Genomic DNA, 25,176 nt, shown 5'->3' on the forward strand with positions numbered 1-25,176 from the left:
AAAAAAAAAAAAAGCAATGGGAAAAAGAGGTAAAAGAGAGAAGCACAGAGAGATACTCATAGAGATGGAAGGGCAGAAACATGAGAAAGAGAAATAGGGAGGTAAGAAGGCACAGAGAGAGAGAGAGGCGAGGGAGAATGAAGCAGAATGGGACAATGAAAAACTGTAAAGAGAGACAGAGGAGAGAGAGACAGAAAAAAATGGAGAGAAAATCAGATGGAGAGTTAGAGAGGGAGACAGAAACATGGAGAGAACAGACTTGGAGGAGGTAGAAAAAAATGAGAATCAAAGCCAGAGAGAGAAAGAGACCAAGAGACAGAGGGATGGGAGAGAAGCCAAAAAAAAGACAATGCGTGCTGGGGACGGATGGCGAGAGACAGGGATAGACGATCACACAGGGAGGAAGCCGGGAGGCTTCCTGGAAGGCAGGACCCCTCCTTCTCTCATGAACCCCCACTCCTACTCCCCATTGGCTCCTACTGCACCCTGCCCTACCCAGACAGGTGGAGAGCCAGAGAAAAGCCTCAGACCCCCTTCCATCTGCAGGACCCAGGCCTTCCTGTCTTGCTGGTTTGGGCCCTCTGCTCCGGGGCCTCTGAGGGACACCCAAGTGGCAGGCAGGATTCTGAGCCTGTCTTGTGGCTGACTGACATGTCTCTGGGTGGAATCTGGACAGAAAGCTCAGTGACACCTTCCCTCAAGGCCTGGGCAAGCTCCAGCCTGCTGCTCTTTGGGACCCAGACTGGAAAAGACCTCAAAGGTCAACTCCACTGTACTTCTCACTGTACAGAGGGGGAAACTGAGTCCCAGAAAGGGACAGGGACAAGCCTGGAGTGGCCCAGGCAGGTAGAGTCCTGGCCACTCTTCCCACAGTTGCCATCTAGCCCGAGCTGTCAGATATCACAGATGCTGTGGCTCCAAAATCTTGGGACTTGCTTTCTCCTGAGTAAATGGCTTCCTGGCCAGGGGTATCCTGAGGCTTTAGTGATGGTGTTTTGGGTGCCAGGAACTGTGCTGGGAATCTAACCCAACATCCTGTGAAGTGACTACTGTGATTATGCCCATGATACAGATGAGGAAACTAAGACTCAGAGAAATTAAGATTTCCAAGTCTAGGGTCAGTGCGGAAACCCAAGCTGGATCTGTATGACCTCGAAAGCTGGGCTCCTGGTGTCACACCTCCCAGCTTCCCCAGGTGATGGGCAGGGAAGCGCTCAGCAATGTGGAAAAGGAGGCAGAGGTGGGTGGCAGTTCCTATGATGGGAGGAAGTCTCAGCATGATGGGTTTTCAAACATCAGAACTCTTTGCAGAGGGACTCACCTTTGTTCAGCTACATCCTTGCCCTTGGGGATCCCAAGTCTACCTTCTCTGCCACCAGTCGCTGTGCTCCACACCCCCTTTCTCAGCCTCTGGGGAGAAGGGGCTTGGCCCCTGGACTACCCCTACCCTCTTTCCCTTCTCTTCATTGTTCCTAACTAGACCCTTTGAGCCACAGGCCCAGGCTGGTTCTGAAACTACAGAGATGGACCTGCCAATCCTGCAGCCCCCTTCCACCTCTGCCACACAGTGAGCTCCCCTTCCCCAGCTCTGTCCCTGGCTTTACCTCACTGGGGCTCATCCCCTGGAAGAGACTCAGATGGAACCTGGGGCAGGGGGAGGTTGGAGAAGCAGCAGGCTAATGGGCAGATAGGTGACAGACAAGTCACTGTCCTGGTCAGCCCTGACTCCCAGCCAGACCCCCAAGAACTACACTCCCATCCTCTAAGCCCTCCTCAGCTGAAGCCTGTCCCCTGAGGTTTTCCCACCCTCACTGCGACTCGGTTTCTTCATCTGCACTATGGGTGTAAACACCCTGGCCTTACTAGACGGTTGGAAGCTGGGCTTTGGGACCCAGGAACAAGCCCTGGGTATAGCCCCTTCCTGATGGAGAGACTCCTGTCTCATGAGGCACACATGATGCCTGCTGTGTCCCCCAGGTGGCCAGCAATGGAGGTGGCCACAGACATATATCGTGGGCCACTCTCTGCCACTCTGGGGACCATAGTTCCTTCAAATCCAGAGCATCAGCCCTGCTCTATGCGGCTCTCAAGGCCTGTTCCCGCTGTGTCTCCCCCAGTTATCAGACCAGGAGGGTTGCTGCAAGGCTAGGCCCATGCTTGGAGTCCTAAGAAGTGGGGAGCCCTGGGGCCCTGTCCCCTGAGTATGCCTTTCTAAGAACCAGGACTTGGCAGGGGAGCACCTCAGGTGGCATTCCCTTTCCCAGAAGCCTTGGGAGCTCCCAGAGTGGTAGCTTCAGAGCCCCAGCCCTGCCCTCACCTCCTTCACCCAGCTCTGGCAGAGGCCCATGGCCCCCTGCCAACCTGATGGAGGTGGGTGTGGCAGCCACGACAGTGGTAAGGGTGACAAGGGTGGGTTCTAGGGGACTCCCCCAAGCTCCTGAACCCTTTTCCTTCCCTTCAAGGAGATGCGAAAGCCCCCACCTGGTCCCCATCCCACAGCTTAAGGCTTTGGCTCCCACAGTCCCCATCCAGGCAGGGCTGGCAGCAGGTGACTGGATAGCGCTGGGAAGGGCAGGCAGAATGGGGGCGTGGGCCCTGGCAAGTGCACTCCTCAGCCAATCAGCATCCTGCCCGGCCGGTAGATTCGGTTACAAGCCCAAGATCACCCCATACTCCAGCCTCTTTCCTCCTCCTCCAGCAGCTCCATTCATTGGTCCCGCAGCACCGGGCCTGCTGGGTTCCGCTTCCGTTCCACTGCTCAGCTGCCGCCTCGTGGGGCCACCAAGGGCAGGCATCCCAGGGGCTTTGTCTGACTGGACTGGGCCAGTGCAGAATGGGGGTTCTGGAAGGGCTGTTCGGGATGCTGGGCTTCCTGGGGGTGGCCCTGGGGGGCTCCCCTGCCCTCCACTGGTACAGGACCTCCTGCCACTTGACCAAGCCCGTCCCTGGCAACCCACTGGGGTCCCTGAGCTTCCTGGCCAAGGATGCTCAGGGACTGACCCTGATCCATGCCCGCTGGGATGCGCATAGGAGGCTGCAGGCATGTAGCTGGGAAGATGAGCCGGAGCTCACTGCAGCCTACGGTGCCCTCTGTTCTCATGACACTGCCCGGAGCTCCTTCATCCACGCCCCTGGACCTGAGCTGCAGAGAGCACTGGCCACTCTTCCGAGTCAGTGGGAGGCATGCCGAGGGCCTGAGGAGAGTCCAGCAGGGGCTAGGAAGAAGCGAGCAGCAGGGCAGAGTGGAGTCCCTGGTGGAGGGCACCAGCGAGAGAAGAGAGGATGGACCATGCCTGGCACACTGTGGTGTGGAGTTGGAGACTCTGCTGGGAACTCCTCAGAGCTGGGTGAGCCATAAGGGGTGTGTGGGCTGGGGGTTCTGATCAGGGAAGCAAGGTTTCTTTAGCCCCAGCCCTTACTCTCCTAGACTGTGTGTCCGTGGGAGAGTGACTTGACCATGGTGAACCCCAATTTCCTTATCTATAAAGTGAGGGTAATCACAAATCTCCTCATGGGGTGCTTAAATGAGGTCATGGTTGGGGAAGGTCTTATTCAAACCTGGGAGTCCTCATTAAATACCATCCAAGGGACTGGGCAGACTGGGGGAGCATCCAGGCTCAACTGAGCCAAAAAGCCATTACCCTGGAGGAGGCTTCGTGGGCACGGGGTTCCCAGTGGAATGGATGCTGAGACCAAAGGCCTGGCTTCAAATCCCAACTCAGCACATACAAGCTGAGCAAGTCACTTCCCCTCTCTGAGCCTGTTTCCTCACCTGTAAAGGTGATACCTCCCTTTCAGGGCTGGCTGTGAGCCTGGATATGGGAAGTGCCAGGCATGTGGAAAATGCTTAGTAAAGAGTGCTATTGCTTAGATGGTAATAAACATAGACGAATTTCTTACACTTTCAGTACAGATGTCTGTGCATTTGTGTGCAGGGTTGGGGGAGGACGTGGCACCTGAGTCAGAGCAGGTTGGCATCCTGGCAACACCTCCTTGTGCCAATGAGAAAGGTTGCACCCTGCCTGTTTGCCATTTCGTCATACACACATTCATAATTTTGGATTTTATTTGGGGCGCGGGCTTGGGAACTCTGGAGGCAGACTCCAGTTCCCCTGAGGAAGACCTTTCCATGTATTTATGGGTGGCCTGCCTGGCATTTAGAGTTGCCCAACAGGGGCTGCAGCTTGGGTTCTCTTTTCCAACTTTGAAACTCTGAGAGTCCCACAGAAGGGAGAGTGACTGGTCTGAGGACCCCCATGGCATTTGTGTCAGGGCTGGGATGAGAACCAGGTCTCTACCCTCTTGCTACCAGGGGAGCATAGCTGGTGCGTGATGCTTAGGACCCTGCTGAGCTGGTGCCCCCTCCCCTCCCTGCAGGGGTCTTCCAGGGACCTGATCTCTGTTGCCGGGAACATGACCGCTGCCCACAGAACATCTCACCCTTGCAGCACAACTACGGCATCCGAAACTACCGATTCCACACCATCTCCCACTGTGACTGTGACACCAGGTTGGTGGCAGGCAGCGAGGGCCCAGAGCTCAGGGACAGGGCAGAGTTACCCAGTCCCTGGGTAACTAGACATTGGGATTGCAGAGGATCTTAAAGGTCAGCCAGCTTGGACCCCACAGTGCAGGTAGGAAAGCTGAGGCCAGAGAGAAGGGACACTTGGACCCCAAACCACCCAGCTGGTAGTGGCAGGGTGGGCTGGGGGAGGAGTCAGACAGCCCTCCATGCCCCACGGTCCTGAGTATCTGCTCTGGGCAGGTTCCAGCAATGCCTGCAGAACCAGCGCGACTCCATCTCCGACATCGTGGGCGTGGCCTTCTTCAACGTGCTGGAGATCCCCTGCTTTGTGCTGGAGGAGCAGGAGGCGTGTGTGGCGTGGTACTGGTGGGGCGGGTATGTGGCCACCCCCTTGAGTCTCTTTCCAGACAGAGAGGGATCCCAGGCTCCAAACCTGGTGAGGGAGACCTATCTGTCTGTCTGTCTTCCAGGGAATGATGTCCCATTCTGTATGTCCTCTCCTGAGGGCCCGGGATGCAGACCTTTCTTGGGTGTCCCCCACAACCCAGTGGGATGGGGGATGGGACCGGCAGGGGATTGGTCTCCGTGGAGATGACCCTGGGGGCTTCTGGGAGGGGGGATTTCTAGTCACCAATTGCCACCAACTGCCACCCCCCAGGTGTAGGACATATGGCACAGTGTCCCTCGCTCGCCTTCAGCCCAGGACCTTCTACAATGCCTCCTGGAGCTCCTGGGCCACCTCCCCAACTCCCAGCTTCCAGAGCCTAGCCCCTCCCAAGCCTCGACAGAAGCAGCACCTTCGGAAGTGGCCACCACAGCAGAAAGGGTCCAAGCACCCCAGCAAAGCCAACACCACAGTCCTCCAGGACCCTATGGTCTCTCCCAGGCTTGATGTGGCCCCTACAGGCCTCCAGGGCCCACAGGGTGGCCTAAAACCTCAGGGTGAGCTCAGAACCTAAGCTTGGGGGTTCCTGACTTGAGGGGGTATCCCTGCCTCTGTTTGGGGGTAGCCATGTGTTGCCTCTTTTCCTGCCCCAGTTTCCTCCTGGGATCTCCCAACCTCTCCCATCAAATCGCACTGCAGCACTGGATTTTCATAATCCACAAATGTGACCACATCATGCCTCACTGTGCACCCACCACCACTCCTCATCTCGGCCAATGATATCCCGACACCCGGAGGCCCTCAAGCCTTGGCCCCGCAGACCCTACCCCCAGTCAAAACTCTAGTTTCACGAACTTCACTTGGTTCCTCAAAAGCACCAGGCTCTCCTACCACGAGGCCTTTGCACATGCTGTTCCTCCTCTCCTCCTCTTCTCTCCCAGCCTCAGTTTAGCAGCCTCTGCCTCCTGGAAGCCTTTCTTGACTAACATCAGTATTCTGGGCGTCCCCCATGGCAGTACTACTGTTTGGGGACTTGGCGTTAGGGAGGCACTCCCACAAGGGCAGCACACTGAGGGCACAGAGACTCTCAGAAGGCATGAAATGGAAGGAGGCTGTGTGTGTGACTGAGCACATGTGCTGGCGTTTCTCCTGGATGGCGCAGGCATTGGTGGGGCCTCCCTGGTGGACTGGGCTCCCATCAACACCACACCCACCCCTCAGGTGCCCGCTGGGTCTGCCGCAGCTTCCGCCGCCACCTGGACCAGTGTAAGCACCAGATTGGACCCCAGGAAATCAAGTTCCAGCTGCTCAACAGCGCCCAAGAGCCCCTCTTCCACTGCAACTGCACGCGCCGGTGAGGCCCCTTTGAACCCCTGTGGGGTGGGCTGCCTGCTGCCAGGCATGGGAAGGGGCCCCTGGCTGGCAAGGCCCTACCCCGGCCTGAGCCTGCCTCTGTTCTCAGTCTGACACGCTTCCTGAGGCTCCACAGCCCATCTGAGGTTACCAACATGCTTTGGGAGCTGCTGGGCACAACCTGCTTCAAGCTGGCCCCTCCACTGGACTGTGTGGAAGGCAAAGAGTAAGTGATGTCAGAGCCAGGAGGGATGGGGGGCTTTTCTCAAGGGATAGGTTGCCTGTACCCGCTTTGGGTGTTTGGGCCAAGGGGGTAAGGGAAGGGATCGGGAGACCTCTGAGCTCCCATCCATAGCCTCATCCCTCTACCCCCTGCTGCCCCAGGTCCAGCGCTGCAGCTGGCCTCTGTGGGTTGCATCTTGGCTATGTCATTTGATTCCCACGTGACCTTGGCAATTAGTTCACCTTTCCAAGTTTTCACGTCTTTGTCTGTAAAATGGTCGTAGGAACTAAAGAAATGGCAGGATGCACGTAGGTCAATCCCTGCCTGGCACACAGCAAAATGTGTACTTAACTCACTCCTAATCCACAATCTCATTTGGTCTTGAACTCCTGGACTCAAGCGATCCTCCCACCTCAGCCTCCTGAAGTGCTGGGATTACAGGCGTGAGCCACGGTGCCCTGCTTTCATTTGGATTCTGATTCTCAAAGCCAGTTCCTTCTTAACTTTCCTATTTCATAGATGAGGAAACTGAGGCTTCTGGCTCAGGTTTCCACAGCCAGCTAGTGGCAGATCCCAGGCCTCCAGGTACCAGCGTGGTTTATTATACCCTTTCTCCATGAAACCCACCCCTCTCTGCCTTGCTGGTGACTCTGGCTCCAGCCCTCTCTCTCTCTGGGCCTCAGCCCCCCTGTCTGCAGAGTAGGGTGGGATCCTTGTCAGCCCTGATCATCTGCCCCACTTTTCTCTCCTTACAGCTGTTCCAGAGACCCTAGGGCCATCAAGGTGTCAGCCCGGCACTTGCGGAGGCTTCAGCAGAGGCTACGCCAGCTCCAGCATAAAGGCACAGACGAGAGGCAGGCATGGCCTTCAGAGCCCCTGAGAGGCCCCATGTCATTCTACAACCAGTGCCTGCAGCTAACCCAGGCAGCCAGGAGACCCAACGGGCAGCAGAAATCCTGGAGCCAGTGACCTCAGTTTCAGCTTTCCTGGGTACCAGCCTGGACCTTGCCCGTAGCTTTGCCAGGCGCTAGGAATCTCAGCCTTCCCTCCGTAGGTTAGACTGAAGCATGGCAGAGGCTGTTGTGGACAATCAAGAGGCTGAACGAGGGGATCTCAAGGCCCAAATGCTGGAGCACATTATGACACAACTCTTCTCTGCCTGGATGTGGTGTTCAGGAAGCTCATTCTGATGCCCTAGGCTTTGGTGACTGCTGCAATGTGAAGTTCCCATACAGATGGGAATGGGGAAAGGGTAACTTATTGCAGCAGACCCAGGCACTACCAGGAGGAGGTACATGTATGTCCATGTTGCAAAAATAATACATGCCTCAAAAACCTGCCTAGGGGAGCCCCAGTGCCTGGGTGCTGTGGCCTGGGGTAGCAGATGGGAAGTTAGGATGTCACAGAAATGTCTGTGTCTGAATCCAGAATCGGGGTGGGTGTTGGAGAGGGCTTTCAGCTCCCTCCTTCCAGGGGGGCCCCTTCTTTTAACAGCTGCTGCGCCCTTCCTGGCGCAGCCCTAAACCTAAATTCAAATCTCCTCCATGCCCTTGAGCAAAGGACCTCCCTCTTGCACTCTAAGCCTTAGTTTCCTCCCCTGAAAAAAGGGGGTGTCTAAACAGGATCTACCTCATAGGGTTGTTGAGGACTAAGTGAACCAATACATATACAGTGCTTAGCACTTAGTAAGTATTCCCTCCCCGCGACACCTGGCTGAACTATGGTTTGTTGTCTGATCTTGAGAGGTTGATATAACCTCTTAAAAGCCTCAGTTTGCTTACCTGTGAAATAGGTCTAAGAACAGCACTGATCGCACAGGGTTGCAGTGCAAACTAAAGGAGATGGCATGTGTAATATATACAACTGGTGCCTGGTAAATACCGGTTCTGTCATTCCCTCACCTCTTTAGTCCCTGCCTCTGTCTACCCCCATCCCAAGACTACTAACAAGTAGGAAAGAGCCGAGAGTGAGGCTGGAGAATTTAATTCCTAACGGATGACCTCCAGGATTGGGAAATCTGCCAGAGCTCCCCCATTATCCCAGATGGGGGCCTGGGCGGGGCTTTGCTGATTGTCACAGTTGAGGTGCCAGGACTGAGCTTTGGGGGACCCCAGTTGTCCACCCCTGGCCAGGATAGAGAGGCAGGTGCAGATACAGCTAGAGGAGCAGCAGGAGAGAGGCAGGTGGGCTTGCAAAAGATTGAGGCAGAACGGTGGTCACCTTGGCCCATCTGCCTGCCCCACCCTCAGGGCCCCAGGCCCCCTTCCTCCAGCCCCAGATGGCCCTGAGGACTGGGAGACAGGCTGTTGGGGGCCAGGACCTCCCGATCAGGTCCCCAGGAGCCACCACCACCAGGGTCTACAGTCTCTAGGCGCAAAGCGGGCAGCAGGCCCAGGCTTCGAGGCACAGCTGGTGGGAAGGCCCAGGGGCCAGGCAACCCAGAGGGCCCCTCTTCACTACTGCCCCGGCTGCTGCCATGACTGCTCCTGTCAGGAGCCACCCGGGACAGGCGGCGGCTCTGGGGTGAGGGGCTACGGCTGGCACCACGGCGTTCACGGGATGAGGGCCGTAGGGCAAGACCAGGGAACCTGGTCAGTCCCGGGCTGCGGCTGCGGTGTCGCTTGGACTTGCCAGGACTGGGGCTGCGGGATTTGGGTGCAAGGAGCTCCAGCGTGCTGTCATCCTCTCCCTCTGAGCTGGTGCTTGAGCTGTCTGTGCTGCTGCTGGCCAACTCCGAGGAAGGCAGCGAGATCTGGGGGAAATGCTGGTCACTGGGGCACCCTGCTCCCCAACCCAGCCACTGAGGCCTGACCTCCCGAGATCTACCTCTCTCGTTGGCAGATCTTGGGAGGTCAGTTTATTTGTCTGAGCTCAAGGAGCAGAAGGTAAGGGCTGTGGCATTTGACGAAAGTCTTTAGGCACCCCCAGCCCAGCAGTCTGGCCTACTTACCTGGAAGGGTTCAGTGACGCCGATGAGGATGCTGTGGTTGTGGCTGTAGTAGCCCAGGATGAAGTCTCCGTGGCCCTTGGGCAGTGATTCCTCACTGAATGTTACCTGGTGGGCCCAGGGGTATAAGCCTAAGTTGGGGGTCAGGGAGGCCACCTGAGAGATCCCAAGGCGAGTCCTGAGGTCCCAAAGGCAACAGGGACTTCCCCTGACTCTTGCTCCTTTTAAGTACCTGGTAGGTATTCCCGTCCACATCTTCATGTTTGGCCCAGACATAAGCCACATAGTCCTTGCAATGGCGGAAACCCACCTGGGGGATCAGTGTTGTGGAATCAGTGTTGTGACCCTATAATGTCTGATCCCAGCAGTCTCCCAGTGTGGCATCAAGATTTGGACAAGCCAGTGACCCCACCATGCTGTTCAGCCGCTCCTCCAGGCCCCTTGCTTCCCTGAGTCGCTGATCGCCACTGCCCCTCTCACCCGGTACAAGCCGATCCAGTCCCAGGAGCTGCGGGCGAACACTGTTTCCATGCGGTACCTCACCACCGCCTGCTCGGGCCGCACCCACTCATCTGCCACCTCCAGCCGCACCAGTGGCATGTCGTCCCTGAAGGCAAACTGTCCAGGCAAGGCAGGGGCAGGGGCCACATCAGGGGAGACCCTCTAGTATCCCACACACTTAGGGCTGTTGGGTCTTAGCACAAATTGCCTGAGACAAAGGGCCACTTTACAGACTGGGAAACTGAGGCAGAACAGGTCTAGTATAAATACCAAGCCCTGTGCTGCCTCCCAGCCCAGGGCTCCTTCTGCCCACAGCCTCCTTAGGGAGTGAGTGAGAACACAGCTTTGAAGCTAGTAGATCCTGGATTTGGCTCTGGCTCTGCCGTTGACAGGCTGGGTGAGTTCCTCAGCCTCTCTAAATGCTAGGGCCCTCATCTGTAAACTCAGAGACTCTTTTTTTTTTTTTCTTTTTCTGAGACGGAGTCTGGCTCTGTCACCCAGGCTGGAGTGCAGTGGTGTGATCTCGGCTCACTGCAACCTCCGCCTCCCGGGTTCAAGTGATTCTCCTGTCTCAGCCTCCCTAGTAGCTGGGACTACAGGCGCCGCCACCATGCCTGGTTAATTTTCGTATTTTTAGTAGAGGTGGGGTTTCACTGTGTTGGCCAGGCTGTTCTTGAACTCCTGACCTCAAATGATCCACCCACCTCAGCCTCCCAAAGTGCTGGGATTATAGGCATGAGCCACCGTGCCCGGCCAAACTCCGAGACTCTTATTTTACTCTTGGAGTGTTCAGCAGATTCAGTGAGATACCATTTGCAAAGCATCCCATAAATTTCCCAGTATACCAGAAAGTGTTCAATAAATGATTTATCTCTATGCTAGCAAGGAAGACCAGTAAAATCATATGATGCACTAGGTATTTGGGGTAAGCTGAATATTCCTGAGCAGGCAAGAAGAGCTCTGAGTGGGAGGACGGAGACCTCAGTCCACTTCCAGGCTCTACCACTAACTCGCTATGTGACCTCAGGGCAGGCTCTAACCATCCCAAGGTTCAGTTTCTCCAACTGAGTCTAAGTACTAAGTGGCTACTATTACCTTGTCGCCAGTCCATGAAGGAAAGTTATAACCATGAATATCCTTTCCCCAAGGTCAACCCAGACCCACCAGGGGTACCACCTGAATGGGTGGAGCTGCTGAGGTGGCAGGCTGCCAGGATATTGGCCCCACCTCTGTCCCTCAGGGAAGGGCTCAGTTGGTGCCAATTCCAGATCTTTGCCTGATCCCCTGTTTACCTAGTTTCAGGTTTCCCTCCCTCAGCTTCCGAGCCAAGCTGTTCCAGAAGTAACTGGCACATTCTTTCCCTGTTCCTGTGTTCCTAACAGCAGGGGCAGGCAAGGGTAGACCTTTGAAAAAGCCCTCCAAGGACTTGCAGCGTCAAAACCCCTACTGAGCCCTATTCTGACTGCATTGCCTTGGGTAACAGATTTAAGTTCTCTGAGCCTCAGTTTCCCTCATCAGTAAAACAGAGAGGAGAACTGGGACATCTCAGGGCCTACTGAGGCATTCAAAGGGATGACATATGTAAAGTACACGACATGGGCCTGGCATGTAGTAGGTACTCACTCAATGGTAATTTTTTTTTTTTTTTTTTTTTTTGAGATGGAGTCTTGCTTTGTCACCCAGGCTGGAGTGCAGTGGCACGGTCTCAGCTCACTGCAACCTCTGCCTCCCGGGTTCTCACCATTTTCCTGCCTCAGCCTCCCAAGTAACTGGGACTATAGGTGTCCGCCACCATGCCCAGCTAATTTTTTTGTATTTTTAGTAGAGACAGGGTTTCACTATGTTGGCCAGGCTGGTCTGGAACTCCTGACCTAGTGATCCATCTGCCTTAGCCTCCCAAAGTGCTGGGATTACAGGCGTGAGCCACTGCACCTGGCTGGGAAATGTTTTTAAAGGGACACAGTCCTGGAGGAGGCGGGAAGGACACGGTGGGGTTCAAAAGAAGTGATTTTCCAGGCGAGGTCCCTGATTGTGGGTTAAATCTTCATGCCCGACCCTTCTGCCAGAGGTCATGGCAGGCCAAGCGTGGGGATATTTCCATTCCCAGCTAAAGATATCGGCCAATGTCCCACTGACTGGCCATGTGACAAAGTTACCAGGAAAAACATTTTCTGGCCTACCGGGCTCCCTCTTATCAGATCAAGAGACTCGAAGAGCCTAGAGTTGGGTTTCAGGGCTGAAAAGATGGGATCTACCCTGCCCTGCCACTGCAGAGCCTGTATATGGTTTGGGGCATGTGCCTACCCCACGAGGAGCCTCAGATCCCACCAGAGAAAAAAAGAGAGTTGGGCTACATGGTCTCACAGGTCTGGTTCTGAGATTCTAGAATTTCCCCTTTTGATGTCAGCAACCAGGAACCTCAATCCTAAATACAATACTAAATTATAGTAACTACTTAGAGTTTAGCTTTGTATTTTTTATATCTTTGCTCTCCCTCCCCATCACTACACACTCTCATAATGCTTGGCATATGGTAAGACAGTAAGTACTCAGTAAATAATGAATGAATGAATATGAATGAATGTTACATGGAGTTTGATTTTGCTGGTCTTATTATATATGCGAATTTTAATATCTTATTTGTTATTTTTAAGACACTAGTAGTGAAAACTATGATGTATATGTGATTTTTTTTTCTTTTCTTTTTTTCCTTTTGAGACGGAGTCTCGCTCTGTCGCCCAGGCTGGAGTGCAGTGGCCAGATCTCAGCTCACTGCAAGCTCCGCCTCCCGGGTTCACGCCATTCTCCTGTCTCAGCCTCCTGAGTAGCTGGGACAACAGGTGCCTGCCACCGCGCCTGGCTAATTTTGCCTAGGTTGAAGTGTAGTGGTATGATCACAGCTCACAGCAGCCTAGATATTCCAAGCTCCAGTGATCTTCCCACCTCAGCCTCATAAATAGCTGGGAATACAGGTGTGCACCACCTAGCTAAATTTTATTTTTATTTTTATTTTTTCCCTGAGACACAGTCTTGCTCATGTCACCCAGGTTGGATTGCACTGGCACGATACTGGCTCACTGCAACCTCTGCCTCCCAGGTTCAGGTGATTCTTGTGCCTCAGCCTCCCAAGCAACCGGGATTACAGGCATGCACCACCACGCCCGGCTAATTTTTGTATTTTTAGTAGAGATGGGTTTCACCATGTTGGCCAGGCTGTTCGCAAACTCCTGGCCTCATGTGATCAGCTCACATCAGCCTTCCAAAGTGCTGGGATTACAGGCGTGAGCCACCATGCCCGGCCTTTTTTTGATTTTTTTTTTAGAGATGTCTCACTGTCTTGCCCAGGCCAGTCTTGAACTCCTGAGCTCAAGCGATCCTTCTACCTCAGCCTCCCAAAGTGTTGAGATTACAGGTGTGAGCCACTGTGCCAGCCTATAAGTGAATTTTAAGATAAATTGCTCTAAACCTTTCTCAGAAGACAGGAGTTAGAGATTAGTAGAAAAGGCATGGGCTCTAAGGCTGGGTGTGGTGGCTCACACCTTGTAATCTCAGCTCTTTGGGAGCCAAGGTGGGCGGATCACCTGAGGTCAGGAGTTCGAGACCAGCCTGGCCAACATGGCAAAAACCCATCTTTACTAAATACAAAAATTAGCCAGGCATGGTGGCAGGCACCTGTAATCCCAGTTACTCAGGAGGCTGAGGCAGGAGAATCACTTGAACCCAGGAGGTAGAGGTTGCAGTGAGCCAAGACCACACCACTGTACTCCAGCCTGGGCGACAGAGTGAGACTCCATTTAAAAAAAAAAAATAGGGCACCGGGCGCAGTGGCTCATGTCTGTAATTATAACACTTTGGGAGGCTGAAGTGGATCACCTGAGGTCAGGAGTTCAAGACCAGCCTGGCCAATTTGGTGAACCCTTGTCTCTACTACAATATAAACATCAGCTGGGCATGACGGCAGGTGCCTGTAATCCCAGCTACTTGGGAGGCTGAGACGGGAGAATCGCTTAGACCCAGGAGATGGTGGTTGCAGTGTGCTGAGATTGTGCCACTGCACTCCAACCTGGGGTGGCTGAGCAAGACTCCATCTCAAAAAAAAAAAAAGTTGGCTGGGCACGGTAGCTCACGCCTGTAATCCCAGCACTTTGGGAGGCCGAGGTGGGTGGATCACGAGATCAGGAGTTCAAGACCAGCCTGGCCAACATGGTGAAACCCTGTCTCTACTAAAAATACAAAAATTGGCTGGGCGTGGTGGCGGGTGATGTAATCCCAGCTACTTGGGAGGCTGAGGCAGGAGAATCACTTGAACCCGGGAGGTGGAGCTTGCAGTGAGCCAAGATTGTGCCACTGTACTCCAGCCTGGGTGACAGAGCGAGACTCTGTCTCAAAAAAATAAAGAAAGAAAGAAAAGAAAAGGCGTGGACTCTGAAACCAAACTCACTTGGATTCAAATCCTAACTGTTTCTCTTACTAGCTGTGTGACGCTGGGCAAGTGATGCCATGTGTCTGAGCCTCAGCTTCCTCATCTGAAAATGGAGATCGCAACCCCATTCCCACTCTGTTACAACAAATGGATGCTGCTGAGGGCAGGTACAAGGGGTTATACAAAGGGTAATGGTGAGGGGCAGTGGTGTGCCAAGTTGGGTCTGGGGATATTATGCAGGGAAGATGAGGCCAGAACTCACCTGCAGGAGGAACTGGGCAGCTACAGGCTTATGGTCGCTGACTGTGTATTCCATGTGGCTGCGGTAGCTGTGCTGCGTCACCTGGAGTCGGTGGCTCTTCCGTCCTGAGGGGCTGGGACCCCCACCTGGAGCCTTGACCTTCCACAGGATACGGTCTGTCCAAGCTGGCTTCCGTTTCTTGGCACTGCAGTGAGCAGGGGTACCCCAAGTTTCAGGGGCTGGGGATCAAGGCACAACCCTCCACCTTGCCTCCTGCCCCTCTTCCCAAAGTCTCCCTTTTTGAAAAGACCTCAGCTCACTTCCCCATCCCTCCTCGGACTGAGCTCACCTGGTGTCGTATTTGTTGGTACCCACATCAAACTTGAAGGTGGGAGCGAAGTTGAGGGGCCCCTCCTGAAAGCCCTTCAGAATGGGCCAGGTGTTCTTGGCCATGTTGAGCTGTGGGGGGTCCAGGAGAGCAGATTGGACAACAGCTTGGGCTCTGCTGTGCCGAGGAGGGGTGGGGTAGGTGAGGACAGGGACCATAGCCTAAGGTACAGGCATGTCCTGGGACATGCTCTGGCAACCCGAAGGCTGCCAGGCGCACGCTCACGCCACCCTTGTTACCCTAGGGAGGCAGGGTCGGGTGGCTCATGGGCGGGGCTTAGCTCTGTGTGCTTCTGGGGACAAGGACCCCACCTGGTCCTTCTCCCAGAGCTGATGGAGCTGGTCACTGTCGATGGCAAACTTGACAAAGTGCAGGTCGTAGCTCTCAATGCGGAAGTTCAGGTCCCCGAACCAGAATACAAGGCTGTTTGGGGTGGGGGATGGGGAGAAGTGGGGGGCAGTGGGGGGTGTCAACGGGTCCATGGGGGATAAGGGCTCAGCCCAGATCTTTCCAGGCCCCATCCAACCCGAGGGGATGTAGTGAGTGGGTGATTAGTGCCAGAGCCTCCAGCCTGCCAAAGAGCAGAGGAAGATCAGGGGAACCTGTCTACAGGAAATTAGGTTCTGACCTTCAGCAAGGCCCTGCCCCTCAGCAAAGCTCCACCCCATAGGCTCCGCCCCTCCCCAGCCAACTGTTCTCTGCTTTCATGTTCCTACAAGTAGTCTGGGTGGGCACTCACCCCTATAGGCCCCGCCTCTCTCCATAAGCCCCACCTAAGCTGGTACAAAAACCCCCATCGCTAGCCCCACCCAAGCTCCATTTGACCCCACCCCAGCCCATACTCATGATCCAGGATGCCCTGTGCGCCCGGCCCTTGGAACTGCTGGAGGCTGAGGATGGTCTGGAAGTTGTCCTTGCGCTGCTCCGCCTTGTCCATATGTGCGGGCAAGTGGCAGTTCAGGAAGCAGAGCATGTGCCCGAAGGCTGCCAGGCGCACGCTCACGCCACCCTTGTTACCCTAGGGAGGCAGGGTCGGGTGGCTCATGGGCGGGGCTTAGGCCAGGAGGTGAGGCGGGGTGGGGGTTGGGGGGGGTGTAAGAGAGGAGATGTGGGTGGAAGGTGGGTGGGTCCTAGGGAAATGAGGGACAACACTGGGATACTAGAGGAATAGGATGAGGTATTGGGCGGTTCATGGGGAGGGGTGGGCCACAGGGTAAAGGGTGGAGGATGGGAAGGGGACCTTTCTGGTGTATGGGGCCAGGGGACTAATCTAAGGCCCCCATCATGTCCCATCCCCTTCTGGGACAGCTCGAAGGCTCACCCAGTAGCCGCCCAGGCCAGTGCGCGTGCAGTCGGTCTGCACGTCTCGCAGGAAAGGCAGGTGGTAGTACTTGGCGAACAGCAGCAGGATGACACCCTGCATCCTCACCGAACTCACCTGCAGTGGGAGGCCACGCGGCTGGGGGACAGAACACGACTCCCCCGCCCTCACGCCCACCTTCAGGTCTGCTCCTCCACCCACCCATGTCACGGACCCGGCCACAGAGGCCCAGCGGGCCCCACAGTGAGCCAGGGTACAGCTGGAGCCAGGAATTCAGCAGGGTCTCTGCCGTCCAGGGGGTGAGGGGTGCGTTACCAGCACAAAGTTGAAGGGCGCCAGCGCATCCATGAACAGCTCACTCCACTGGTCCGTGAAGAGGGCGTCCTTGAGTCGCTTGTTGAGCATGGAGTTCACTTCCTGCAACCTGGAGGGATGGGGGCGAGGTGGCCATGGGATTAGAGAGGCGCCCTGGAAGCCCCTGCCATGGGTGGAGAGCCTGGAAGGCCCGAGGGGCTCAGGAGGGGGTCCGCATGCCCTGCCACCTCACCCTATGGCGATCATGTCTGCGCCACCGCTGTCGTCGCCACCGCCCAGGTGGAGGAGGGATGTGACATCGTCTGGGGGCATGGCGGTGCCCACGTTCCATGTGACCACAGTGATCCTGCAGGCAGGGGCATATGAGGGTATAGTCCTGGCACCACTCCCTCACCCTCAAGCTTCCTTTCACAGGACTCCCTGGGGAACTAAATGGAGGCAGGTGTGGGCCAAAGCCCTAAGAAGAACCCACAGGAGACCCCGCATCTTGTCCCCCTGCCACATTCTCCCTGGGGAGGTCAACTGAGAGGTGGCAAGTTCCTTAGGAGGGGATGCTGTCTTCTGAGAGTTTCAGAGACAGGGAGCCCAGCAAGCCCCTCCCCAAAGACTCTTCCTCAGAGAGGGAAGCTGAAGTAGAGCAGGCCATCCCCCCTGGAAGAATGGCTAACCTCAGAGCTAAGCCCAGCCACCTTTCTTGGGAGAGGGCTCTCTCACCGGAAGCCGGGGTCGCTCCTGCAGGTGGGCTGAGCTGACCAAGGGGAGGATGACAGGGCGGACGTAGAAGAGGAGGTGGTGACTGGGACTGGGGCTTCTTGGGCCTGAAGGTTGGGGCTCAGGCACCTGCCAGGCCCTGTACTCTGGGTGCCAAGCCTTGGGAGGGCCATGTCAGGGGCTGGGGGAACACAGGGAGAGCGGTTGGGGGAGCGGCTTGGGGAACGGCTGGGTGATCGGGGTGGCTTGGGCAGAGGTGGGGGCACAGTCTGGCCTGAGGGGGCCCCAGGCCGGAAGGTGGGGGACAGAAGTCCAGGGGAGCGGTTGCCAGGCTCTGGAGGACCCTGGCCCGCATCCAAGGGCAAGGTCTGGGGTGGCCGTGGCAAAACAGGATCCTCAGGGCTGCTGTGGAGGGCCTCAGGCCGGGCTCGGAAGGAGGGGGAGAGCCGAGGGTCTGGGGAGGTTTGGATGGAGGGTGGGGAGCCTGTAGGACCAGATGTCTGAGGTGGAGGCTGGAGATGCCCCTCAGAAGCAGGGAGAGGTCTAGGGGCTGGGGCATCCCTCTTTCTAGCTGGTGTCTGTCCCACAGAGGCTGGGCCTGATGCCGTGGATGCTGGAGCCAGGGCCTGTTCCTGAGATGGAGACAGAACTGGACTGGGCACTGGGGAAGGGGTGGAGGGGAGTTCTGGGGGCTGCTCCTCAGAAGCCAGGGCCAGGCTCAGGCCAGAGGCTGCCAGTGTTGGCTTGGGTCCCACGGAGGCAGGTGGCTCCTGCTTCTGGTCTCTGGAGGTTGGGGCCAGACTGGGCCCCAGGGTGGCTGGGGGAGATCTTGGCCCCGCTGAGGGAGACATCACCAGCTGCCCCAGGGACGTCGGAGCCAGAACTGAGCCTGTGGTCGCTGGGGGAGGCTTTGGTCCAGCTGAGGCAGACATCACCAGCTGGCCCACAGATGTTGGGTGGGCAGGAGCTGTTTTCTGCCCTCCAGGGGTACACAGTGGAGCCAGGATTGGTCGGGGAGATGCCAGAGCCAGCCCCGGTCCTTCTGAGGAAGCTGACATAGCTGCCCGTGGCCCTACAGGTGCCAGAGCCAACCTTGGTTCCGAGGGTCCTAGGGCTGCGTTCTTCTTTGCTGGGAGCTGAAAACTTGAGTCCACCTTGTGGAGGACAAGTCAAAGATTCAGAGTGACCCTAACAAGGGCATTGGGCCCCAACTTCCATATACACCCTGGCAGATTTCATCTAACTAAGAAAGGCACATCTTTCCAAGGAAGTTCTTCCTACTATCTCACCTCAATCTATTCTGCTGCAGGTCAACTTCTGTCTTGGAGGAGATAGGACACAAAACTCTAACCCCTCCTTTAAGTCTGAAACCTCTTTCACAGACGGGGAAACTAAGACCCTGACTCAAATGAAGCAGAGTGTGAACCTGAACCTGATGACTTGCCTTGCCTTCCTGGCTGGTACCCACATCCTGCCCATTCTGGGCAGCTTTCCTGGGCAACCCTCCCACTGCAGTCCCTGAAGCTCCCCCAGCCACGGCTACTGACCTGACATTCCAGGTCTGGGCACACTGGGGGCAGCCTGTTTCTTTTCTTTTTCTATTGCCAAGATATAGACCTATGGGTGCAGCCTGTTAAATACACCCCCCCTTCCTTCATGATGCCCAGAAACCCTCAGTTCTCCACCAGCCCCTAAACATCCAAATCCCTTGGTTACAGCCCTCTCTGTTCTCTTACTCATTCCCAGAGCTCCACTCAGGAGCAAGAGCTGGGAGCTGAGACTGGCTGTGTAGATTCAAAGCCCAGCTCTGGGTGACCTTACGCAAGTACCTCTCTGCCCAGGGCCTCAGTTTCTCTGTTGTAAAATGAAGGGATGGGGTTTAGGGACCCTGGTCACATTATATTCTGGGGAATTTTCGTCTCACATTGTCTGCATTTATGAACCCAACATTTGCTAGAATTCCATCCAGCCCCGTGGAAGAGTCCATCTTCACCAAGTGTGAATCTAGCATTCAGAGCAAGTCCAGGATTCTAAGTTGATCCTGGTGTCACATCTCTCTGTGCCCAGGTTGTGCCCTCTTACATCCTCCACTTTCTCCCTGACCTGAAAGGACAGGCAAGCAGGTATCCTTTTTATGTCCGTCAGGTGGGAGGGGCGGGGAGTCACGGAGTCCCATAGCGACCTCTCCTCCTTCTCCATCTATTCTCTCTATGTCCCCTGTCTCCAGAAGACAGGATAAAGTGTCCTTTGCCAAGGAGGGCAGAAGAAGGTCTATACTTGCCCCAGGGTGGCCCTGGGTAGGGTAACAGGGCCCAGGGAAGCCTTGCCTCTGGAGACGCAGTTCTGTCTCTGTCCCGTATCCTCCTCAGTTCAGAGTACCTAAAACTCCATCTCCGCCTCCCTTCTCAAACTCAGCTCTTTGAGGCTGCATTTTAGGCACCCTCCTTGGCTCCAAGTGTCACACTGTGTGCCGGCTTCCCCCCAACTATCACACCGCCTCCAGCACTAACAACTTAGCCATCCCAGATGTCACAGTTTCAGTCTTCAGTGACAAGCCCCCTCATTTTGCATCGGCTCAGAGAGGAAAAGCAACTTGCCCAAGGTCACACAGCAAAGCTGGAGCTCAGCTGGGTCCTCTGATACCCAGTCCAGGACTCTCCCAAGGGCTTCTGGTGATGGCTAACTTCATCTGTCTCTGGGCATCCTGTCACTGCCCCTCAGCCCCCAGGGTGCTCTCTTTACCTAGCCCCTGCTCACCGAGCACAGGAAAGTATCAGCCCCTCAGTCAGCACCAGGGTGCCTGCAGTGTATGTTGGGGGGGGTGTGGAACCAGGGATCAGGAAAGTGGGGGGGACTGGGTCTCAGGGGTCTTACCTTGGAGGGTGCCCCAGTTTGGGCAACACCCTGGGGCATGGGCAGGGGACCCAGGCCTGCCCGGGTCCCTGGCCTCCTGCTGCCCCTGCTGCTCTGGCCCTCCATGTCTGCAGCCCCCAGCAGCCTGGGCTCCCTCGGGCTCCGGCTCCAGCTCTACCGCTCCCGGGAACCAGTGATGTCATCAGCCATTTCAACCTGCTGAGAATTTAAAGGCACAGGCTCCCACTTCCAGCCTGGAAGAGGCCAGAGCAAGGTGGCTACCCCCTGGAAATCCTTCAAACTGGTTGCTGAGGCTGGAACAGCCATGGGGTGGGGAGGGGAGAGTGTACCCATCTGCCTGGCCCAGGTCCCAACTGGTAGCATGAAGGAGGCTGTCTGTCTACCCCCACCTTTCTGCTGTAGGCCTCACCAGCCCTTTGCTCCAGGGAGGGGCATTAACACACCTGCGTTAAGGTAGGACAGGTGGTTCAGAGGTCAGCATCCTCTCCAGGGCCTCAGAGACAATTGAGTTCTTGCCCTGATCCTGTGACTTTCCTGAATCCCTGCCAGCTCAGAGCTTGCCCCGGCCCCCACCCTTGCCCCATTTTCAGGTCTTGGTGCCACCACCCCCCACCACTCCTACTGTCAGTCCCAGGCTCTAGCCTTCCCAACCCAGAACCAGACACTCAGGCTCCAGCCACTGCAGCCCTTTCCCACCTCAGGCCTCAGCACCAGCTCCTCCTCTTCTGCAGACACCTAGCTGCCCTCAGATGTCCCCACAGCCAGGCCTGACCCAGCTCGGGTTCTGTCAGTTTTCCTCTCTCCAGTATTCACTGGGTGTGGTTTGGGAGGGGAACTTGCTCAAGGTCACTTGTGAACTGAGAAGGTCTCCTGTGTTTCAGTGAGAAAACTTAGTGACCCTAAGACTAGCACCAGCCCTTTGGGGTATCTGGGGGAAGGGAACTTGGGTGGAGAAGGGCCCCGCAGTGGGGTAAGAGACTGGCAAGAGAGTTAAAAACAGGCCTGAGAACTGCTACAGCCAGGACCCAGCCCAAGGCATAGTCCCCAACAGGCCCACGGGAGTGTTTGTTAACCAACATGGAGCATCTGCATGGGCCTGTGCAGTCTCCTACACGAAGGCAGATGCCTCTCTTTCCTCTCCTGAAGGCACTTCCTACCTCTGCTTGACTGTGTGTAGGTCTAGTCTGTATTTTCAGGCCAGCATCTCTGCTGGAATTTGCAGGGGCAGAGACTCAGGCCATATTAGGGTGTTGGGGAAGAAAGGTCTTTGGACAGTGACAGTGGAGATAGTGACAGTGGTGACGGGGAAGGCGATTGTCGTGGTGGATGTGATGATGTATGTAATTATGATGATGGAAGTAGAGGGCTGGCAGTGGTGGTGGTGAAGGTGGTGGAGGTGATGGTGATGGCAAAGGTAGAGGTGATGATGGTACCAATACTGATAATGGTGTTGTGTTAATGAAAGACATAGTGTTGGAGTTGGAGGTGGCAGTCAGGGAGGATGTGAGAGTAGACCTGGTGATGATGCTAAGGTTACCAGAAAAAGGAAGATTTGAACTCATCCTGTCTCATCCTCTGACTCCTATTTTACAAATAAGAAAATGGGAGCCCCTGAGCCGGGCCCGGTGGCTCATGCCGGTAATCCCAGCACTTTCGGAGGCTGAAGTGGGCAGACTACCTGAGGTCAGGAGTTCGAGACCAGCCTGGTCAACATGGCGAAACCCCATCTCCACTAAAAATACAAAAATGAGCTGGGTGTGGTGGTGTATGCCTGTAGTTCCAGCTACTTGGGAGGCTGAGACAGGAGAATTATTTGAACCTGGGAGGTGGAGGTTGCAATGAGCTGAGATCGTACCACTGCATTCCAGCCTGGGCGACAGAGCGAGGCCTGTCTCAAAAAAAAAAAAAAAAAAAAAAAAAAAAAAAAAAAAGAAAGAAAGAAAAAAGAAAAAGAAAATGGGAGCCCCCAAGACTACCCAGCTTCTGATGTAATCCTGGAGGGAATGATGGGCAGATCCAGGCCTCTGGGACCAGTGCTAGGGCTTAGCCATCTAGGGCTGGGACAGGGGCATCGGTGCCCTTTGGAAGCCAGGCAAATGTCATGCAAATGTGTCTGCAGAGGGCTCCTCTGCCTCAGGAGGGCAACCCAGGGTTTCCCACCACCCGCTCCCTGAGCTCAGACCTTGCAGGGCACTTTGTTTCTGGCCCCACCACTGACTTACTTGAGGAGGTCACTCTGATTCCCAATTTGTGTAAGGGAGACTAAAACAGCAGACACCTCCTAGGAGTGCTGGTGAAGATTCAACAGGATAATATATATGAAATGTTTAGCATAGAGCCTGGCACAGCAAGCTGTCCATAAAGGTGGCTGCTCTGTATTTATCATCATCATCATCATCACCACCATCGACTTCAGCCTGCCAGTGTGGTGGATGCTGAAACTGAGGCTGAGAGTCGTTACTCTCCTGGGAGGACAAGGAAGGGGCTCTGAGACCTAAGCCTGGCCTTGTCAGGAGAAGGGGGTGGGGGGCGGACCTCAGCTGAAAAGGGAGTGAGTTGGAGCTATATTTGAGCTCCTGGTGTGATGACTAAGGAGGTTGATAACAGGCTCTGGGGCTCAGGGCAGCAGGCTGGGGGCCGCTGTCAGGGAGAACCGCCCCCCTGGAGACGGCTGTCTCGGGAAGCCCTTTCTGGCTCCCTCCTTGCCCTCACTCTTGGTGGGGGAGGAGGGTGGGTGTACTGAGGCAGGGGCCAGGGCTCATCCAGCCCACTCCTGGAAACTCAGTGCTGTCCTTCAGGCTGCGTGGGTCAGGGATAGGAAGGGAGGATGCTAGCGATAGACAGAGTATTCCAGTTACTCTCCATAGTAACCCTGTGAGGTTGGTAGTGAGGTCCCCATTGGACAGAGGAAGAAACCGAGGCCCAGGCATTACACAGCGAGTAGAGAGAGGACAGAGCATGGAGCTCCTAGAGAGGCAGTGGATAACTCTCCCCAACAGAGGAGCTGACTGTTGAACCCCTTCTTTGAAGGAGAGTCCGTGTTGCCAAATTGAAGAAGAGAAACGCCCTGGCTGGAAAGAAGAGAGAACAGCAGGTACAAAGCATGGATGGGGAAGGAAGGTTCTGGCTGTGAAAGGATGAGAAATTTGGACATGTGCCCTCCGGCCCTTTGGCTTGGAGTAAACATACCATGAGCAGGGAAGGGAGAGAAGTCTTTTTCCTCCTCCTCTTCCTCAGTTCACTTTCCAGGGGCACCCAAGGATGGCAATGGTACTGAGGGTCTGTCCTCCTTCCTTTCTCTCCCTGGTCACCCTGACCCAGGCCCACCAGGAGGGAGGTCGTGCTGTGGCTACCATCTGCGAAGGTGTAGAGGGTAATACAGGATATTGTGGGAAGGTGAAAGAGGGGGTTATCAGGGAGAGCTTCCCTGAGAAGGAAGTATACAGGGCACAAAAGAGCATTTTTTTCTCCCAAGACTTCACTCCAGGGTTTCTTGTTGGTAACAAGTGTCACATGTTATGTCCCCAGCACTTCATTCTCACCCTCTGAGGCAGATGTCATCCTCACTCCCCATTCTGCCACTCAGGAAATGGGCTAGAGGAGGAGGAGTGACTTTCCCAAGGTCACACAGCTGGGGCTGAGCTCAGGCCTCCCTCCTCCTTCTCTTTGGCTCCCCCTCCTCCCAGGCAGCCCAGCACCCGCTGTCAGCTGCTCTGAAGTGAGTGGCTATTTTTATTCTGGTGCGAGGGGATCTCAAGCAGCAGAGCCATGTAGGTTAGAGGCTCTAGGACACCCGGCCTCAGCAGGCCAGGGGAAGGTTCCTGTAGCCACCAGACCCTGCTAAGCTTGCCTCGGGGCTCTCATTTCTTGCAGACTGACCTGCTCTGGGCTCCCATGCCTCCAAAAACTTCTTTATTGGAGCTCAGAACACAGCATAGAGCCAAATAAAGCCCTGGTCATGGTCCTGATCCTCCCTCTTGAACCCTGCTCCTGCTGTTGACTGAGCCACTAGTCCAGCTCTTGACTGAGCTCTGACATCACCTTAGAATGAACCCCGACTCTAATCACCCACTGATCTAAGCCTGAATTAGGTTGATCCCAACTTAAGACCTTGGTTCTGGGCCCAGATCAAGCCCTTATCCTACTCTAAGACTGAGTCTTAGTCACAGACTGAATTATAGCCTCAGCCCAGACTAACCTTTTAGACTGACTGTGGAAGAAGAGTCAGACTAACCTTTTAAACCTGACTCTGGTAGAAGACTGAGGCCTAATCTTGGTCAAAGACTGAGTCCTGAGTCTAATCATTGACTGAACTCTGACCATAGACTGAATTCTGACCTTGGATCATGCAATTCTGGTCACACACTGAGCCCTAACGGAAGACTGTGCCCTGAATCTGGTCATAGACTGAGCCCTGAACTTAGTCATTGACTGAGCCATGACCCTGGTCACAGACTGAGCCTGGCTCCTGGTCACAGACTGAAGACTAAGCCCAATCATGGACTGAGCCCTGAATCTAGCCCTAGGCTACAGATTAGTCAACTAAGGGCTGACCTAGACCCTGTCTGAGCCTGACCCTGTCACAGACTAATCCCCAACCTCAGCCCACCCGAGGAAGACTACTGGCCTAAATTACATGCTGCCACATAAGAGGCATGGATTACGGGCAGAGATCTGTCTTGGGAGATCTTGGGCTTCCCATGCTGCTGATGCCACAATGTTCCTGGTACTATTATGGTCACAGTCTCCATCACTGGTTCCACTGGCTGGTTGGTCAATCCTAAGCAGCCCAAGCTGTGGCCTTTAGGGGCCACAGCATCCGGGCTAATGCAGTGAGAGTGGTTTGGTGGCATCTGTCCAGCAAACAACCAGGGCCCATGGGGTACTGGGGTTTGGCTCTGTCAGCAGAAAAAACGACAACTCCATGGGGCGTCTGGCTTCAGTTACTCTGAGGCTCTTACTGGGGTAG

General features: G+C 55.4%; 2 protein-coding genes across 6 annotated transcripts in view; one reads left to right on the forward strand and one right to left on the reverse strand.

Annotated features, from left to right (window-relative positions):
* On the forward strand, positions 1-9,920 carry PLA2G3 (phospholipase A2 group III). Of its 3 annotated transcripts, none has more exons than XM_031656370.1 (8): positions 1-3,347; positions 4,378-4,510; positions 4,766-4,900; positions 5,184-5,467; positions 6,132-6,264; positions 6,373-6,489; positions 7,242-7,476; positions 9,799-9,920. In XM_031656370.1, exons 1-7 carry the CDS (start codon positions 2,834-2,836, stop codon positions 7,453-7,455), a joined length of 1,530 nt encoding a protein of 509 aa, XP_031512230.1. In that variant the 5' UTR covers positions 1-2,833; the 3' UTR covers positions 7,456-7,476; positions 9,799-9,920. The 3 variants fall into 3 exon arrangements, with proteins under 3 accessions (XP_031512230.1, XP_009215381.1, XP_017800757.1); XM_009217117.3 differs by having other exon boundaries at positions 9,802-9,920; XM_017945268.3 differs by lacking the exon at positions 9,799-9,920 and having other exon boundaries at positions 7,242-8,343.
* The window catches only part of INPP5J (inositol polyphosphate-5-phosphatase J), a 27,059-nt gene continuing 10,336 nt past the window's right edge, over positions 8,454-25,176 (reverse strand). The window contains exons 4-18 of one of the 3 annotated variants that reach the window (XM_009217120.4): positions 23,397-23,563; positions 20,208-20,405; positions 18,426-18,487; positions 17,337-17,514; positions 16,855-16,968; positions 16,623-16,731; positions 16,308-16,424; positions 15,829-16,004; positions 15,298-15,409; positions 14,948-15,057; positions 14,620-14,803; positions 9,914-10,051; positions 9,666-9,743; positions 9,437-9,541; positions 8,454-9,238 (exon numbers count right to left, since the gene is read on the reverse strand). In XM_009217120.4, coding sequence (XP_009215384.1) covers positions 8,732-9,238; positions 9,437-9,541; positions 9,666-9,743; positions 9,914-10,051; positions 14,620-14,803; positions 14,948-15,057; positions 15,298-15,409; positions 15,829-16,004; positions 16,308-16,424; positions 16,623-16,731; positions 16,855-16,968; positions 17,337-17,506 — 1,920 coding nt within the window. In that variant the 5' untranslated portion in view covers positions 17,507-17,514; positions 18,426-18,487; positions 20,208-20,405; positions 23,397-23,563 and the 3' untranslated portion in view covers positions 8,454-8,731. Of the gene's footprint in view, positions 9,239-9,436; positions 9,542-9,665; positions 9,744-9,913; positions 10,052-14,619; positions 14,804-14,947; positions 15,058-15,297; positions 15,410-15,828; positions 16,005-16,307; positions 16,425-16,622; positions 16,732-16,854; positions 16,969-17,336; positions 18,488-20,207; positions 20,406-23,396; positions 23,564-25,176 lie in introns of all 3 variants that reach the window. The other 2 variants (XM_021921468.2, XM_021921469.2) reach the window with 2 other exon arrangements.

The sequence above is a fragment of the Papio anubis genome, chromosome 16, assembly GCF_008728515.1.
Source record: "Papio anubis isolate 15944 chromosome 16, Panubis1.0, whole genome shotgun sequence".
Lineage (NCBI taxonomy): Eukaryota > Metazoa > Chordata > Mammalia > Primates > Cercopithecidae > Papio > Papio anubis.

What these genes read in the sequence shown, in the direction of transcription:
- PLA2G3 (XM_031656370.1), top strand. Translation starts at nt 2,834, where the DNA reads ATGGGGGTTCTGGAAGGGCTGTTCGGGATGCTGGGCTTCCTGGGGGTG. An exon ending in TGGGAACTCCTCAGAGCTGG is followed by an intron (nt 3,348 to 4,377) that starts GTGAGCCATAAG and finishes CCCTCCCTGCAG; the next exon opens with GGGTCTTCCAGGGACCTGAT. An exon ending in GGGTGGCCTAAAACCTCAGG is followed by an intron (nt 5,468 to 6,131) that starts GTGAGCTCAGAA and finishes CCCACCCCTCAG; the next exon opens with GTGCCCGCTGGGTCTGCCGC.